At 42.7% G+C, this 16,520-nt stretch overlaps 1 protein-coding gene across 1 annotated transcript in view; it reads right to left on the reverse strand.

Moving 5' to 3' along the window:
* Window positions 1–4,689: 4,689 nt before the first annotated feature.
* Window positions 4,690–16,520, reverse strand: part of nlgn3a (neuroligin 3a) — a 138,411-nt gene continuing 126,580 nt past the window's right edge. The window contains 3 exon segments of the mRNA XM_030739110.1: window positions 4,690–5,644; window positions 14,628–14,749; window positions 14,752–15,419. Coding sequence (XP_030594970.1) covers window positions 4,792–5,644; window positions 14,628–14,749; window positions 14,752–15,419 — 1,643 coding nt within the window. The 3' untranslated portion in view covers window positions 4,690–4,791.

The following is a 16,520-nucleotide window of genomic DNA, read 5'->3' on the forward strand; positions in this document are numbered from 1 at the left end:
TTTTTTTCTTCCTGTGGCAATTCTTGTCATAGCAAGTTTGGACTAATTTCATCAAGCCTTCAGGTGACTGAGTGCAGAAGAGGTTTGACCCCGTTTTTCCTCTTGCTGCACCGCACCACCACACTTTCTATGGTCTTCCCCTTTGGTCCGGCACTTAATTATGTGGCTCTTCACAGTGCCATCTATCCCAAACTGTGTCCCTGAGGCCACCAGGTCTGCCCCTGCCAATACTCGGTGACATCTGCTCTGCTTTAACAGCATATGGGAAAATTACATGGCAAAAAACAAGTTGCCCTCCCATGACATTTCTTCTCTTTGATAGTTCACTCTCAGCTCCACCACTCAATTTTAATTCTGTGTCACTCTGCGTGTGTGTGTGTGTGTGTGTGTGTGTGTGTGTGCGCACATGCATACGGGCATGTGTGTCGGAGCCAGTGGAAACCGTCCTCGCCCCACCACACGTGAATCAGAAAAGGGAAGAGTCCACTTTGATTCATAAAGGTGCTGTTCACCCAAATGGCAGAAAAAATCTTTCAGGCACGAGATACGTTTACTGTAAGATTTTAAAGAGCTTTCATTCACATCTTTGTGTGCGTGTGTGTGTGTGTGCCCACACAACACTTGCTGTAAACTTGTTAGCAAACAGCTGCTTATTCATACATTCAGCAGAGGCAGAGCTTTACAGGGGTATTTCTGGCCACCTGTCCACTAGCTATCGTCCTTTTAAATGAAGCAATCAGAGCAGTGAAAGTGATCCAAAACAGGAAAGCTGGTGAAACTTGAAATATGCTGAACCACTGAAAGGAGCTGCACAGTTATGTGAAAACTGGGGATGATATTCAAGGCCAATACAGATACTAATGTTTAACATAACGATTTGGCCTGTTTGTTATTTTTTTATTCCCCATTGTGTGCCAGGGAAACACTGATCATTCCGATCAATATTTTAAAGTCTTTCAGACTTTCATCACACTGCCTTTGGACATTTAACCAGGACAAAACTGATGTGACACAACAGAAAAATATCAGCTACTGCCATCTGTAAATCTATACTCTGCAAGGCTGATATAATGGTGTACCCAAGGTGTAACTGTGGGTCACACATGAATTAAATATAATGGTTACAGCAGTGAAAAACTGACACAAATATGCCTCTGATGTGAAATACTCAACAGATCTCACTGTGATCATTCTGTCAAAGAAATGGGCCCTAAAAACTGCTGTCCAAAGAGTGTCTTCTATGGATTTCAGAGTAAGTACTGTTTCAGTAAATAGATGTCACATTTTTGTTTCTTTTTTTATATTCTAAATATCATATTTCAGTGCCCAGGGCACCACAAATGAAATGTAACTCACTTCTATTACACTGAGCGAACAGCAGAAATATAAGATGTTTTTAAGTAAGTATGCAAGAATCGACCCTTTATAGACTTATTCCAGTAGTAAAGGAATACATACATTTTGTAATCAGGAGGATGTGAAAAATAACTAAACACAATCAATGCAGAGACTGTATATAAAAAATGGACACACCATTGTGACATCCCCAGGTAGTAAAGTTGTCTTAAGAGGCACATTTTGTGTCTTGAAACCGTGTGTTACAATTGATGGGTGGATCTTACTGAGAAACATATGGACACCGTGTGCTCTTAATGTAGCAACTTGCCAATCAAACCCTAAATTGTGCCCACTTTATTGTCCTTTTGATTTTCAATTGATTCTGAAAAATAACATTTACAAAATCAATCTCATCTTGTATTCAGTAGAGATTTAGACTATAAACTCACCGGGAAAGTGTTTAATGAGGTCAAAGGTCAAAGAATTATTTTCTCAAATACTGCTATATAATTTGACTTCTTTTCACCACCACAGGAAGCCTCCAATGCTGGTCATTAGAAAGAATCCAGGTTTGAGGTACAGTACTAGTCAAAAGTTTGGATACACTCACCCGTGGGTAAGTGTGTCCAAACTTTTGATTATCATTGCTTTTCAAGCCTGGAAGCCACTTCCATCTTTTATATACAGTCTATAGATCATTGCCACAGTGCATTGTGACTATTTGCATAGTCCACTTTATAGTTGCAGAGACCACATAACGTGGTTTTCTTTGTATGAGAGTGCTCCAGGTAGAAATCAGCAGCTTGTTCCTTTCCTAGATGATGTGGCTCAGTTGAAGAGAGTGGCTGATTAGGAGGTGAGTCCCATATAAGGCAAGATGAGCAAAAAACAAGATGACTCATATAGATCAGTCTCTGAGCAATTTCCCTCAAATAACCCATTTCTCTCTTTCTGCTACTGGCAGGATTGGTGATAAGCTGACCAGACTATGCTTCTCGCTCTGCTACATCTCCAATCATTAAAAACCAGGGGAAGGTGTAATGGAATACTTCATAAAAATGTTGAGGTCTATGTGCATGGAGTCTCTAAAAATTGCAGCGCTGATCTAGGATCACTAGTTGGGTCGCATTACTGCATTTTGCTGTAACTCAGGAGACAATCTGTGCGACGCCAAGATACTTAATGAAAATTGTCAGTTTTACTCACAGAATCAATAACTCCAGTTTTCACCTCGAGAATAACACATAATAGGATGCACTGTGAGTACATCAAGGCAATCTTTTCACAATCTCCCATTGCCGCAGCACTACTTTGCATGAATTACAGTAAAATCTGGGGTTATGCACGCAGATAGGCCCCAAGCTGTTAGCCTGTTTTTCTCAAAGGTTTCAGTGAGAGAAAAGGAGAGAGGCAGGAGGAGGAGGAGAACGAGGAAGAGGGGAGGTAGAGAGGAAGTCCTGGGGAGAAGGGGGGGGGGTAGTCTTACACTTGCTGCAAGACTATTTCTTTTTTAACTCATTCAAAATGGAAATAATAAAAATGTCAGAAAGGAAAAGAACTTTGATCAAGAGAGGGAAAAAAAGTTTAGTGAAACTTTATATTCTTCATTTTTTTTAAAGTTTTAATTTGGCACATGGCACAATCAGCATGTATGCATCTGGTATACATAAATAAATATTAAATATTTTGTACATAAATATACATATAGAGCTCCTACAAAGACACCTAGAGAGGTCTTGGCTTGGTATGTTTCAAATCACAACAGCAATACATAGAGACTATTTGCATTGGTGCTTTTCAGTCTAAAGAGTGTTTTAATTGTTTTTGTGTTTTTTTTTTTTAAAGTGGGAAATATATCTTCATAGAAGCCCTATACATATATGTATGTATGCCCATATTTATATATATATATATTCAAAGAAATACAAGTGTGCACTGATGTAGATTTATTCAGTGCAAACAGGCCACTGTCTGCTTTTGAAGAGGAACTCTTACAAAGTCAATGGAATCATGTCAGTTAGTTCAGTTGAATCTTTAGCTATTTTTTTTTCTCTTACACATAAAATAATAGATTTATTTTGTAATCTTTAAGCAAAATTAGACATATATAACTTTAAAAATAACAAAAGTGCTATTTTGCAAAGACAGACACCCAGAGACGCAGCAGAAACACTACTGGTGGATGAACCAAAATCAACAACATGGGAAGGTACTCGGCCCCCACCCCCTCCCCCCCCCCCCCCACCCATAACCACACTATGTAACCTACAAACAAAAAAACAGGTGCACGGACACACACACACACACGCACGCGCGCACACACACACACACACACACACACTGTCTCACTCTCTTGCAACTCTTGAGCTTGCGAGTTCCGACAATGTGTCTCTTCCTTTATCTCAGGCTCCTGACCGCACTTGCACGCAAAGGAATGAGAAATCTTCACATGCACACAAACACACAGGTGCTCTAAGCAGCATGTGTACGTGCACACATTGTGGAGATAATATCAGATAGCTGGAACAGATAAATTAGCTGTAAAAGATGCACTTTTTTCTTAACCAAACAATCACAGTAACATAGTATTTATCTCTGCCTTCTCATCTCTTGGCAAGAGCTGTCCCAGACAAATCACTTCTATATGAGCTAAAAAAAAAAAAAAAAAAAGAAAAAAAAAAGATAACACCATTTCTGTGGCTGTTGTGTTGATACACAACAGCAAAAAAAAAAAAAAAAAAAAGAATGAGTTGCCCAAAATGGGTTTAAAATCTCTACATCTGCATATCCTCTAGATTCCTATCCTGGATTCAGTCTCTCATCTTTGAGTCTCATCTGTTTGCAACACACCCCACACGGAATAGTCTCAGGGAATAGAAATAATGACAAAAAAAGAACAAGCTTTGTAAGGCATTGAAACGTAAAACAAAACAAAGAAGCAATTAAAAACATTTTGTGAATATTGACGTAGAGGCCATTGTTCTAGATGTGTCTCCCGCAGGAGCAAAGGGATGGGAAATAAAAAGCACTACTCTTTGTTTTTTTTGTTATGAATTCAAGAAAAAAAACTGTTGATATCTCCTCAGTCTGCTTAAAAAGGCTTTTAAAATGATTATTTTAGAAAAAAACACTGCAGAAAGACCCCCTCCCTTGGTCAAGAGAAGGGAAGCAGTTTTATTTTGGCAGCTCTGCACAACTTGACATCCACAGAGAGCTCTCAGCAACTCTCCTCGTAGTAAAAGTCTAGTTAAATCTCCTCACGTTTTAATCTGACTGATGCCCTTCCCTTTCCCTCCCCACCCCCCGCCCCCGCATGGCCCTCCCCCTCCCTGTGATATTTATAAAACACAATCCTCTTCTCCATTCGTTCATCCTCCCGCTCCTCCTCTTCCACCCCTGCACCACTGCCTCTTCCTCCCCCGTTTGCGCCGGCTGCCCCTGGCCTCCTTAAAGCTATACGCGGGTGGTTGAGTGAGAGTGAGGCAGGCCGGTGGAGTTGAAGCCAGTTGTGAAGGTGTTGTAGGGGTGCAGGTTGGGCATGCCTACCAAGGAATTGGGGATCATGGTGATGGTGTTGGGGGTCATCAGGGGGATGTCATCCGGAGAGCGCCGGAGTGTGAGTGTGTAGTCAGGCAGCGAGGCCAAGCGCAGTGCCCCCTCATTGCTGTTCCCTGCCTCACACTCATGATGCGTCTGGTTCATCTGCAACGACATGATCTCGTCCTCCGGCGCGTGGTGGCCAATGTCGTTGGAGGTGGTCTGCCGCTGAGGGCTGGGCTGCCCGTGGCCGGAGTCCTGCCGCCGCTTGTCCTTGCGATAGTAGAGGGCTGCGAAAGCCAGGACATTGAGGAACAGCAGTGAGGCCCCAACAGCGATAGTGACACTGAGCTCTGTAGAGTAATCCCGTGGGTTCTCTACTACCAGTGGTCCTGTCTCCTCATCTTCGCCCCAGTCTTTGTCCTCACTGTTGTAGGCCGGGGACATAGGTGGCCTCTTGGTGTTGAATGGCCAGTTTTTCCCATTGGGCCTCTTGGTGGACAGTGTGTTCTGCGTGGTCTCTGGGGGTGGCACTTTGGTGGTGGTGGAGGTGTAGTGGAACATGTCGTGGAGGTTGTACAGGTGGGGCACTAGGTGTTTCCAGAAGGCCACTTTGGTGGCACGGTAGTGGTCGCGCACACGTGGCTTCAGGCCAATATGCAGGTACAGCTGATCCTGGGGGTTGTACTTGGACCAGGCCACCTCTTCAAAGCGATTGGCCTTGGTGTGGATGAACTTGGTATCTTGGGGAACTGGTTTGTTGGGATCCCTACAGACAAGAGAGAGACTGTTAAATGTGATTCTGACAGTACATTAAATTATTCAAACTTTAACATTCATATGAAACTAAAAACACAAGTGTGTGATTCACAGCTCATATTTTGGCATGAAAGGTGTTCAGCTAGTGGTGAATTCATTGATCAATGAAATCCACATCAGCACAAGCACAAACCCACATCGACCAGCCAAATACTGCCAGTAATATTGGATTCACGTGTGTATGCTGTATATATATATCATTTCTTGTTAATAAATCAATTGAGTATGATTTTACGTTATATTTTCCCAAGTGTCTTTCTGCTTTGAGCATAATGTGCTTGCCCCCCCCTCCAGATGTTCTTATTTCATTTCTAAGGCAACCCACCCACAAAAACCAGGGCAAAGGCTTTTAAAGTAAACACATATGAATAAGTCAGCAGGCTTTAGGGTTCGCGTCAGGAGGCATCTTGTTGCTGATAATCCAACGCTGGTGGAGCCCATCCGCTAATTGCTCAGGGAAGGCAGCACAGTGTGCATTGGCATCCAATGCACTGATGTAAAGTGGACCATATTAATCAAGATACTAAGAGAACTGCAGAGCTGTGTGTACATGTGTGTGTGTGTGTGTGTGTGTGTGTGTGTGTGTGTGCAAGCATGGATATCAGGATGTTTGGATGCGTGAGAGTGTGTGTGAGACTGACAAAGCATGACAGACAAAGAAAGAGCTTCTTTTTTGATGCAGTACCTCTTTTGATCTACAGAGTTCACTGTTTCACTTTTCGGTTTTCAACATGTTGCCTCAAATGGCCAGCCATTTCAATTACAGTGAAGCTATTGATTTATTGAACCAATTAACATATAGCAATCTCTGACAATCACACAACTCTTTGTTGCTGTACAATGTCAGAAGTGGGAGTTCTGCAACCCAGAGTATTGCTTTTGGTACTGATGAAAACATTGTCCCATAGCCACGAAAACACAATAACCGATGTCGGAGTTGTGATGTTGAAGCTGCGCTGTGGCAAGGAGGCAAGGATCCGTGCGACATTTCTCTAAATGTCATGAAATATCCCTTTGTGGGTCTGATTGCCATGTCAGTGGCAAGCAAAGTTCAAATTTAGCTGGGGATTTAGGGATATAGTGGCTACAGTGTTGTTTTTGTTTTCATTTCTTTCGTTCTTTCTTTCGCTTTTTTAAAATTTTTTGGCACCGGCTGAAAAACCGCCAAACATGGCTAAGAGAATTAACAGCCATGCCAGAAGAATTCAACCTCCATCCCCTCTCCTGTTCGTTTTTCTGCTGTCAATTTTTCTTTTTCAGGTCAGTGCTTCTGGGAGAGGTGAGAGAGAGTGATAGAGAAGGAGAAAGAGAAAAAAGACTGAGAGAGGTAGAGCAAATTGAGATGGCTGGAGCTGAATTCCTGGACCTCGGCTGGTGTCAGCAGAGCAGCCCGTAAATAACCTCTTTTATTAGGCCCGTAATGATCCCCAATGAATATTGACAGCCAGACTATGATGACTTTGTAGCTGAATATCAGTAATTAAGTTTCAAAGGAGTGGGTGGTGGAGGTAAGGTCATATTGATCTCCCCGTGCGCAACATGCCAGAGAACAGGATGTCAATGCAGCCGCCTCAGACGAGGTTGTCTGCAGCCTGTGTGCTGCATGAATTCTTGCAAAAGTGCAGAGTGTGCCAGTACACGCATGCAAGCGCAGTCCCTCGCCCTCTATCTCACACACACACATGCGCCTGACAATAATGATGGAGATCGCCGCTGTCGCAGTTAATGGGAATTCATTATTTCCATAACACTATAAATGCTCTGTTTTCAGGAAGGTCAATTTGCTGAATGGTGATGGTACAAATATTGTAACTGTACTCCAACAGATCTCACAAAACAATCAGTGTGTGCATGCAGGAAGCAAGGGAGTGGTAGTGCAGAGGAGTTAGAAAAGCTCTTTGGTGGCTGGCTGACTGGCTGGCTGGTTCAGCGCAAGTGTAGATGAATAATTTAGGGAACACAAAGAAATCAATGTGGCATCTTTAGTTAATTTGATTTGCCGCATTAGAGAACAACTGGCTGCCTTATCTAATTACACACACATATGCTTGGGTAATTGTTGCAAAGTCAATAGTAAACAGGCTACATTCCTTTGAACAGTTTCTACCACTGCTGCTCAACTTCGGGTTGCTGCGTGGCTTTGAAGTCCTGCCCTAAGCTGCAGAGTCGGAGGGAGCGATCTGAACTCAAGCTTTACTCGTCAGTGTAGTGTGGGCTACTAGGTTACCCTGCTCTATTTGTATCAGTCGGCGCTGCTGTGCACTGTTGTCAGATTGACTGTTTCGTGAGTGCTGCGCTGCTGTGCTCTCCATCTGTGGTAAAACAGTGCTGTAATCATTTGTTAAAGCCTCTGCAGGTGCCAACCTGTCTGAATTGTATGCTCATCTCATAACAACTCTACTGCATAATCCAGTACAATAATCTTTAATGTATACAGCAAGAGGGAAGGAGATGGTACCACATTTTGTTGGGAAGTGTTATTTTATCTTTGTTTAGTGTGTATGTGGGGACAAAATACCAGGATTTAAATGAAAGCAAGTCTTCATTTGCAGTCACGGTCAAAAACACGCACAAAAAAATGATAAGCTTCAGGTTTAACGTTTGTAGATAATAACGAAACTCTGAAGGAGGTTCGGTGTCTAATTCTGCTGATCAAGATGAGCCAAAGACCTCCAGATGTTACAGCACAGTATGAATTTTCATTGTCATTAAAAAATGAAAACATATATTAGACATTATCTTAACCTGCTAAAACGCTTCTGGCAAGCTGATATTAAATGGGAGGGTCTGTGCCTGTTCATTTGAAGCGTCTGAATAACCTCAGATTAAAGCTGAATCTTGTGATCACTGGCTCATTTCACTTTCAAACATTGCATCAGTGGGGTGACAAAACTCTGCAAAGTACGTTGTTGGCAAAACACTTTCCAATCTCCCTGCGTGCGTTCAGCTCTGTAGTGAATGCCTGGTTGTGACTTGCATGAAGAGCCCTGGCATAATGTGATGTTTGTGGTCCTGTTGGTGCTGTCAGAGCTCCCCTGCATTAGCTGATAGCCTGCTTCCTGTCAGACCTCCCACCTAATCTGGGGATGGCGATTGAAGCTGTGGCTGGACTCCCAGGCAGAGGAGAGGGATTATTACACCCATAAAAGCAGGCGTTTTAATGGCCTTTCAGATTTCCTCTGATGTGTTCATATGGCTATGGTAGTATAAACCATAGCCTTCATTTACTTGTCAGAATACACCCCCCCCCCCAGATCTCAGTGACCCGCTGACCCCTGCTAACCTTGGCCTGTCAAGTGTATTTAAGTACTCCCATGTGCTTCTATTTATGATTGATGGAGAATTTGGGCTCCATCTTATGTCTGTCAACTTGAGTGTGTGTGTCTTTGTACTGTATTTGGGACGCATGGTGCAATGACCTCTTGGACTGAACAAGTGAAGCACTTAAACACAAGATATGTCACATTTCACAAAGCTGTTCAAGCTCTGTAGTGATAACAATGGGCCTCTCCCGACTGATATTAGAAGTGTTAAGCAGTTCTTCTATAAGAAGCTGTGGCACCTGGATGACAGACACGCCTCTCGGCTCTACCTGCACATGTGGCAGAAAGGGACCGGAGCTCATTACTTATTCCAAGCTCTATCTGCGAGCACTGATGTAAAAGGTAGATAAGGGGGAAGAATGAATATCATTTTCTTTCTTTTTTCATTCCCCACGTACCTCCTTCCCCTTTTCATCCTGATGTAATTTGAAGCGCTTGAATGATCATAGACCTAGCCATCACCAAATCTGAAAAGACACGTTTAGGTGCCCTAAGGCAGAAGACAAGAATCTATTTTCACTGCACTCAAGGTCTCTGAATCCTGAGCTGAGTATATCTTCTTGATGTATATATATATATATATATAGATACATATATATGAAAGTGCATTAATCTAACAGAATGACACTGATGCTCATTTTGCTAAGCTTTCTTTGTTATTGTTGTTGCTGTTGTGTAACAAATTCATCCCCTGCAGTTGTTTATCTCCTTACCAGGTGACACAAAGTAAGGAACTAATTGCAATTTTTACTCCATGAGAAGGTTACCAAATCTCTTTCCCCTGCGTTGTGTTTGAAATTTTGAAGAAATACTCTCAGTCTAAATCTGTTTGTAGACTTTGTCTTGGTTCAACATGGGGGGAGGCATCTTCAGCACTGAGCAGGCAAATTATCAGGCTGTGCTCTTTTACCCTTCATATGGTTGCACGCTGGGGCACAGGGCTGAGTGATGCGAGGTTCATATTTAATGGCAGCCTTCGGTTCAGCAGGCTAAGTGATGCAGGGCGAGGCGCTGTGACTTTGGTGTGTGTAGAACTGTTGGAGGACACAGCTCTGGGACCACTCCTTATTATGGATGCCATTGATTTGTTTGATTAGATGAGTGACAGCAAAGCACCCCCCCCCCCCTTCACTTTAGCCTTCTTTTGAACAATCAGGAGCTTTAAGCTATATCTGAAATGCATTTTATTAAAGCATTTTACATGAATATGTTTAAGAATATTATTCAAATTTTAATCTGACAACCACTTACTCATAGACGCATACATGCAGATCTACTTCCTCTGCTTCTCCTCCCCTGCGGCCCTCCTCTCATTACATTCACTGCACAGCATGGACACCGATCAATGGCATCCCGGCCCCTTAACAAGCCACACCACTTCCTTACCTTCTCTAATGCAAATCAGGATATTGGCTACAAATCTCCTATCAAGTGAGTGCCTATTTAATGGAGTAGGTAGGTTGCTGTTGAGGGCTGAGCTTTTCAACAATGCCGAGCATTCAGTTCTCCTGGTACAGGTTTAGTTGGCCCTAATGAAGGAAACTAAAGAGAACAGGGGATAATCCAGACGAAGGACAAAGAGGGAGATCAGAGTTGAATGATGTAACTACTAGACAGCTGGGTTAAAAAAAAAAGGCTGAAGCTGTGCGTGAATGAGGTCAGACGGGAGAAAAAGCTGATGTATGTGTGCTGCTAATCCTCCAGAAGAGGAGAGTTCGATTGACAAGTAGGAGGAAAACAAAAGAAAAATCAACTAGCAGTGCTGTAAATCAGCATGTTGGCTGTTACCCTGCACCACAGACACAGTGTAGTTACTTCTGTCTACATTTGTTTAGTTGGCAGCCTTTGTCACTAAACCAATCAATAGTGCATATTTTAGCTTATGTTGTGAACGTAATACACAACTAGATTTTTTGTATCAAATAATGAGAGAGAGAGAGAGGAATAGAGAAGCAGTGGAGGAGAGTGAAAACAACACACACACACACGCTCACACACAAAAATCACCACATGACAGCGCTCTGCTCTCTAACTACCTAGCTATGCTCAGCACTGCATGTGGCACAGCTCACACACAGAACTGGGGAAATGAACACAACCCAGCAGGATAAAAACAAGTATGAAGATGGACCAACATATTTCTAGCACTAATGATATATAATGATTGATCTTTTCTGGGCCTTTCATCATTCTGTCTTCTGAAGACCTCTGCCACTGTCATTGTGTAAAGTTGCGTTGCTGTGCTTGCATCTGTTTTTGAGAAGGTGTAGAAGTTGCAGAGGACTTGTGCAAAAATAAATAAATAAAAAGTTTTGACAAAACAGTTCAGATGAAGTTGTTGCAGCAATAAAGCCCAGGCCAATTTTTGCCTGTCAATAGTAAAACAAATGTTGCAGCCAGAAAAATAACTCAGAGCTGAGCAAATCCCCTGCTTCTGAAACATCCCTAACTCTGGGGAAAGAACAGCCCCATAGTGTAAACGCGCACTCTCGCTCTCACAATCACACTCCCACACATGTGCACACACACTAAGAAGATTTGACAGCGTGCACTCTGTATGTTTTTATGCTTCACTGACACTGATGGAGGAAAAAAAAAAAAAGGCACGGTAAGGGATTTGCCCTGTAAAGATGACACAAGAGAGCCAGGGACAGGAAGAGCTTTGAGGGGAATGCTGCTATGATACCCACTGTTGACATGCAGTCCAAGTGTTTCAACATCGTGTCACACATGTTCCTACAGCCGATTAAGAGACAGGGGCAAGAAGTGCAATCTGGGTCAGTTCATTATGAACATCTGGAAGGGGAGTGAGAGCTGCTTTGCAGATACGGGCAAGATGGCTGTTGGACGAGCCACGAAGGCAAAGGCAATTCAACTGGGTCTTAATTAAAAGCATGCCCTCTCGAGCCAGATTGCGGTGGGTGGTGTTAGATGAGAGAGAGATATCCTCTCACAAAATGAGAAGGATGAACTTCAGAATCTGTGGGAAATATCTTAAATCCTCAAGCCGCCCCCCATAAGACTTAGTTGATGGTAGATTCCTTTACATAGGCCTCGGTAAAATTACCCTTTAAAGCAGCACGCTGAGTTTTATTATGCTGGCATCTAATCCCAAGCTCTTTACCATCTGAGTGCCTAATTGTGGTTTGCCCGTAATCTCCCTACCTGGAGGTAGGCCAAGGTGACACACCACAGGACAGATACCCATAACATGGTGCACACAGATCTAGAACCAGTTTATCTTCTCGGCGCTCTGCCCCTAATCTCAATCAATCAGTGACATGGAAATCTACAAAACTGACATGGGGTCAGTTGTAAAGTGCAGTCTGCCTTTTCTGCTGTTGCTGCATGCCAGGGTGAAGGCTAGGTTAGGGTTACAGCAGACTTAGTGCCCACGGCGCTGTGTTGAATCTGACTGGATATAGGCATGACAGACAGGCTGTCATCCTTCATCAGAATTAATTTCGGTGACATCACAAGATCCAAGATCAGAGTAATTCAGTACGTAAGCACCATGGATTGTTAACTTGAGGCCTCAAACATCTCTTTGTCATTTAGATTAAACACATTCTTATAAGAGCAGATAATTTTCTTGAAATGACAAGTTTAAAAAAAAAAAAAAAATCAATCTGCACATCTACAAATGCAGTTTTGTACGTGTTGACACAAAATGGCTGCCAGGCAGAGGAGACAGCTGTCCGAGCATCACTGATGGACTTCAGTGCTTTCCTCGAGGAGCCAAAACAGCCGACATCAGTCCATCTGCACTAGTCAGCCATTAGCAGTTCAAGGTCCTATCAGCCAGACGAGTGGATGTAAATGTCACCTGATTGGACAGCAGATGATATAGAGACAGATTAAAAAAAAAAAAAAAAACAGAACAAGATTTCAGAGGCATCCCATTCAGGATGGGATCAATACCCCTCTGGGAACAGGGATTGTCAAATTAAATTTAAGTTGTTAGAAATGATTACTAGTAGTCATACAAAATGGTCCGGCTTTGTGATGGGTGGAGGGGAAATTGAGCATAGTGAGGAGCAAGAGACACCCAGGGCACGAGTGATCGACTGGGTCCAGGCTTAGGGAATCAATACCGCCGAGGGCAAGAGTTTGATATGCCTCCCTGATAAGTCTTTGTGTCTTTTGGGCCGCAGTATAATAGAGCATAGATAGTATTTCCAGCCAAACACATGCACACACGCAGCCATGAGCACACACATACACATGTAAGTATACAGAAGGGCAGGCAGCCATGCACCCAAAGAGGCAGCCAAGCACGAATAGCACAGCACACATTCTGGAGGAACATTTAATCTTCCTCACATTCAATATGTCTCAGGTTTTCAGACTGAGACCCAGGAAGTCCAGGCAAAAAATACCTCAGAAAAAAAAATGTCTCTGTTGAAAAACGCCTTTTCTGTTCCATGCAATCTATTGTAGACCTTCCTTTTTCCTGCAGCTCCTTTTCTGCAGTACAGAAGTGCTTTTAATAGGACTGAAATGGCATTTTTAAAAATACGTAACCTTCTATTAATAACTTAGCAAGTTCATAACTGTGTGAGCAGCTAGTTTGACTAATCTGAAGGTAGCTGATATAAAACACAAACCAGGGTAATGTGGAGACACACTGTGTTTCTATAGGAAGAAGCACAACACAAACACCTGTCTGAGCTAAACTGGGATCCATCTACTCATCATTAAATTAACTTCCACACTTGTAGCTATCTGTTCATCTTACTTATGGTTTCTTACCATTGCATAACTACTGCAATATACTGCTGAGTGAGTTTGGTGAGGTTGTATTCTTTGGAGTTTCTAGTGGACTGATAAAAAATAAATAAATAAATAATTCTGAGGAATAAGCATCAATAGCATCTATGCACATGCACATAGCTATCATTCCATCAGTTCATCCAAAACATCTCACTGAGCTGGCCCTAAGTTGAGGTAACACTCTGTAACCCTTGATAAAAAAACTCAGTCACAATTTCAGAAAAGTTAGTATAAAATAAATGGACTTTTCTACTTGAGCACTCAAAGCACTTTCTACAACATGCCTCACTCACCCATTCATGCAAGCACTTTATCTACACTAACTGCTTTCTATCTAACATTCACACTCTAATGAAGGATCAGAGAGCAACTTGGGGTTCAGTATCTTGCCCAAGGATGCTTTGGCATGCGGACTGGAGCAGGCAGAGATTGAACCACCAACCTTCCCATTAGTAGGTGACCTGCTCTACCTCCTGATCTACAGCCACCCTTACTAAGTCTGCAACATTTTTTTTATAATTTACTAAAATATTTTTACGTCCTACTTTATCCAGCAAACAGTCAAAAAAAATAAATGCAGCAATGCAAAATAAATTATATTTGCAAGCCTTGATCCTGCAAATGTTTTGCTTTCTTGAAAAGAAAGTTAAAAATGACTTAACAATTAAATAACTGAAAATAACTAAATAATAACTAGCTGATTAACTGACTAATCATTTATCCTCTGTGTACACAGGATACATTTTAAAACACTAGCATCATTATAAATACTTTTAATAATTTCAGTGCAATAGTAACATCCTTTTTTGAGAAACCTGATTAAAAAAATGTACTCACCCAGTCTTGGCAAAGTTGGTCCAGTAGGTCATGACTACAGCACTCAGCATGACATCGTTCTTGGAGAAGTTACAGGGGAAAAGGTCAGTGGGACCAATCATAGGAATTCCAAAAAACATAGGGCCACCTCATCGCCATGGGCGGCCATCAGACAGGCAGGCTTCATCAGGCTCTGGCAGTGGTGGTAGAAGGCGTTAGAAGTAGGGGGTGAGCCATAGCGAGCGTGGAGATCAGCCGTGACCACTGACGGCTCAACCCACTGGTGGTCGGTAAATAAAGCCACCAATGTCTTTCGTCTGGTCTCGGGATTGTCCCTGTCTGCCCAGTCTGTGTACATGAACTTAATGGTCTCCCTAAGCGTATCCTTGCCTTCTGGGTACCCGTACAGACTGTCCACAAAATCAGACACAGAAAAATCAAAGTCATTTCCAGACACGCCGTCCTCTGAATCCACCACGTTCTCCACAAACCGGAGCCCTTCACCCTGGTTGACACCCAGCATGATATCATAGTTGAGAAACTCTCCTTGCTCCATTAGGATCTCAGGGTCATCGGGGATAACATCACCATCAATTACAGGTCCAAAGGCCACGTGGTACCTTGCAGGCTGTATGTCCTGCTCCACCAGCTCCCTGGAGCTCTTCTTCCTCAGACAGTCCACCATGTCTGACGTGTCCAGCACATTACAGCCCACCTTCTCTGCCAGGAGACGTGTATACTTGACCGGCTGATAGTTCACTGCCCAGCTGGAGAGGGCTGACCCGCTCTGAATGATGGCTCTGTGGAACAGACCTGCACAAGGACACAAGAAGAGACAAGATGATGTTTAGTGTCATTATTCTCAAGGATAATTCAGTTATGTGCTATAATACATGATAGTAGTTAATTTTGTTGCTGCCATGATCAAAAGGGGGCTGTCTGCTACACAGTTGATAAGAATAACAAAGGCCAGACAGAAAAAGTCCTTGTTGCCATGCAGAACAATAATGGAATCATTGCTGTGATAATGAATGTGCAGATGGCCTGGTCTCGCCGACCAGCTCACAGACAGGAGAAGGAATCAGCACTCTGTCTGTCATCCTCTCTCCTCCTATCCATCTCTATATGCCCTCTCAGAAAATGAATCAAAACTGGCAAACAAGTCTGTACCATAAAACATATTAATGCCTTCCCTCATACAAACTGCACCACAGTTTGATTTAGGAGTATATGAACCCACTGCCCATCCCCTCCTTGTTATAATATACTTTTCAAGGTAGCTTATACCGGATGAAGCAATTATAGACACAGATGCTCCTTTTTTGCAGTCATTATATATGCATAGTACCTCTGCATCAGTTATATGCAAAGTTTTTCCACATAGAAAAATTGTGGTCTTCCACATTTTTTCTATGTGGAAGACCACTAAATTCTACACTAGTCTGTGGGCGGATTTCTATAAATAAAAACTGACTCCTGCTCACTGCCTTTGCAGAAGAAAGCTGCAAATTTTCACCTGGCACTACAATGCAATGCGGTGGCAAGCAATGAAGAGGACCAAGCTGCACAGAAGGTCTCACCTGCTTGTATTTTGCAGAAATAGACACACGTTGAAACAAGAGTCAACAGATCAGGTATTATATGAATCTACACAGAAGTTTGTTTCTTGTGCGTGGGATTTAAAGGGGGGGGGGGGGGGGGGGGGGGGTTCGGAAATCAAGGCAAACACATTTACCGTCTCATGCTCTTGCAAATTAAATCACAATTTAGCTGCCAGTGATGTATGAAGGAAAATCTGTTCTTCACAAGGAACAGATCCAAAATAACAAACATAATTTCCTTAGAAATAATTGAAAAATTTTAGCAGAGTAAAAGTAAAATGTCATGCCCCCCTGTGTCAGTTAGGCCTCCTTC

Source organism: Archocentrus centrarchus, chromosome 10, assembly GCF_007364275.1.
Source record: "Archocentrus centrarchus isolate MPI-CPG fArcCen1 chromosome 10, fArcCen1, whole genome shotgun sequence".
In the NCBI taxonomy this organism is placed as follows: Eukaryota; Metazoa; Chordata; class Actinopteri; order Cichliformes; family Cichlidae; genus Archocentrus; species Archocentrus centrarchus.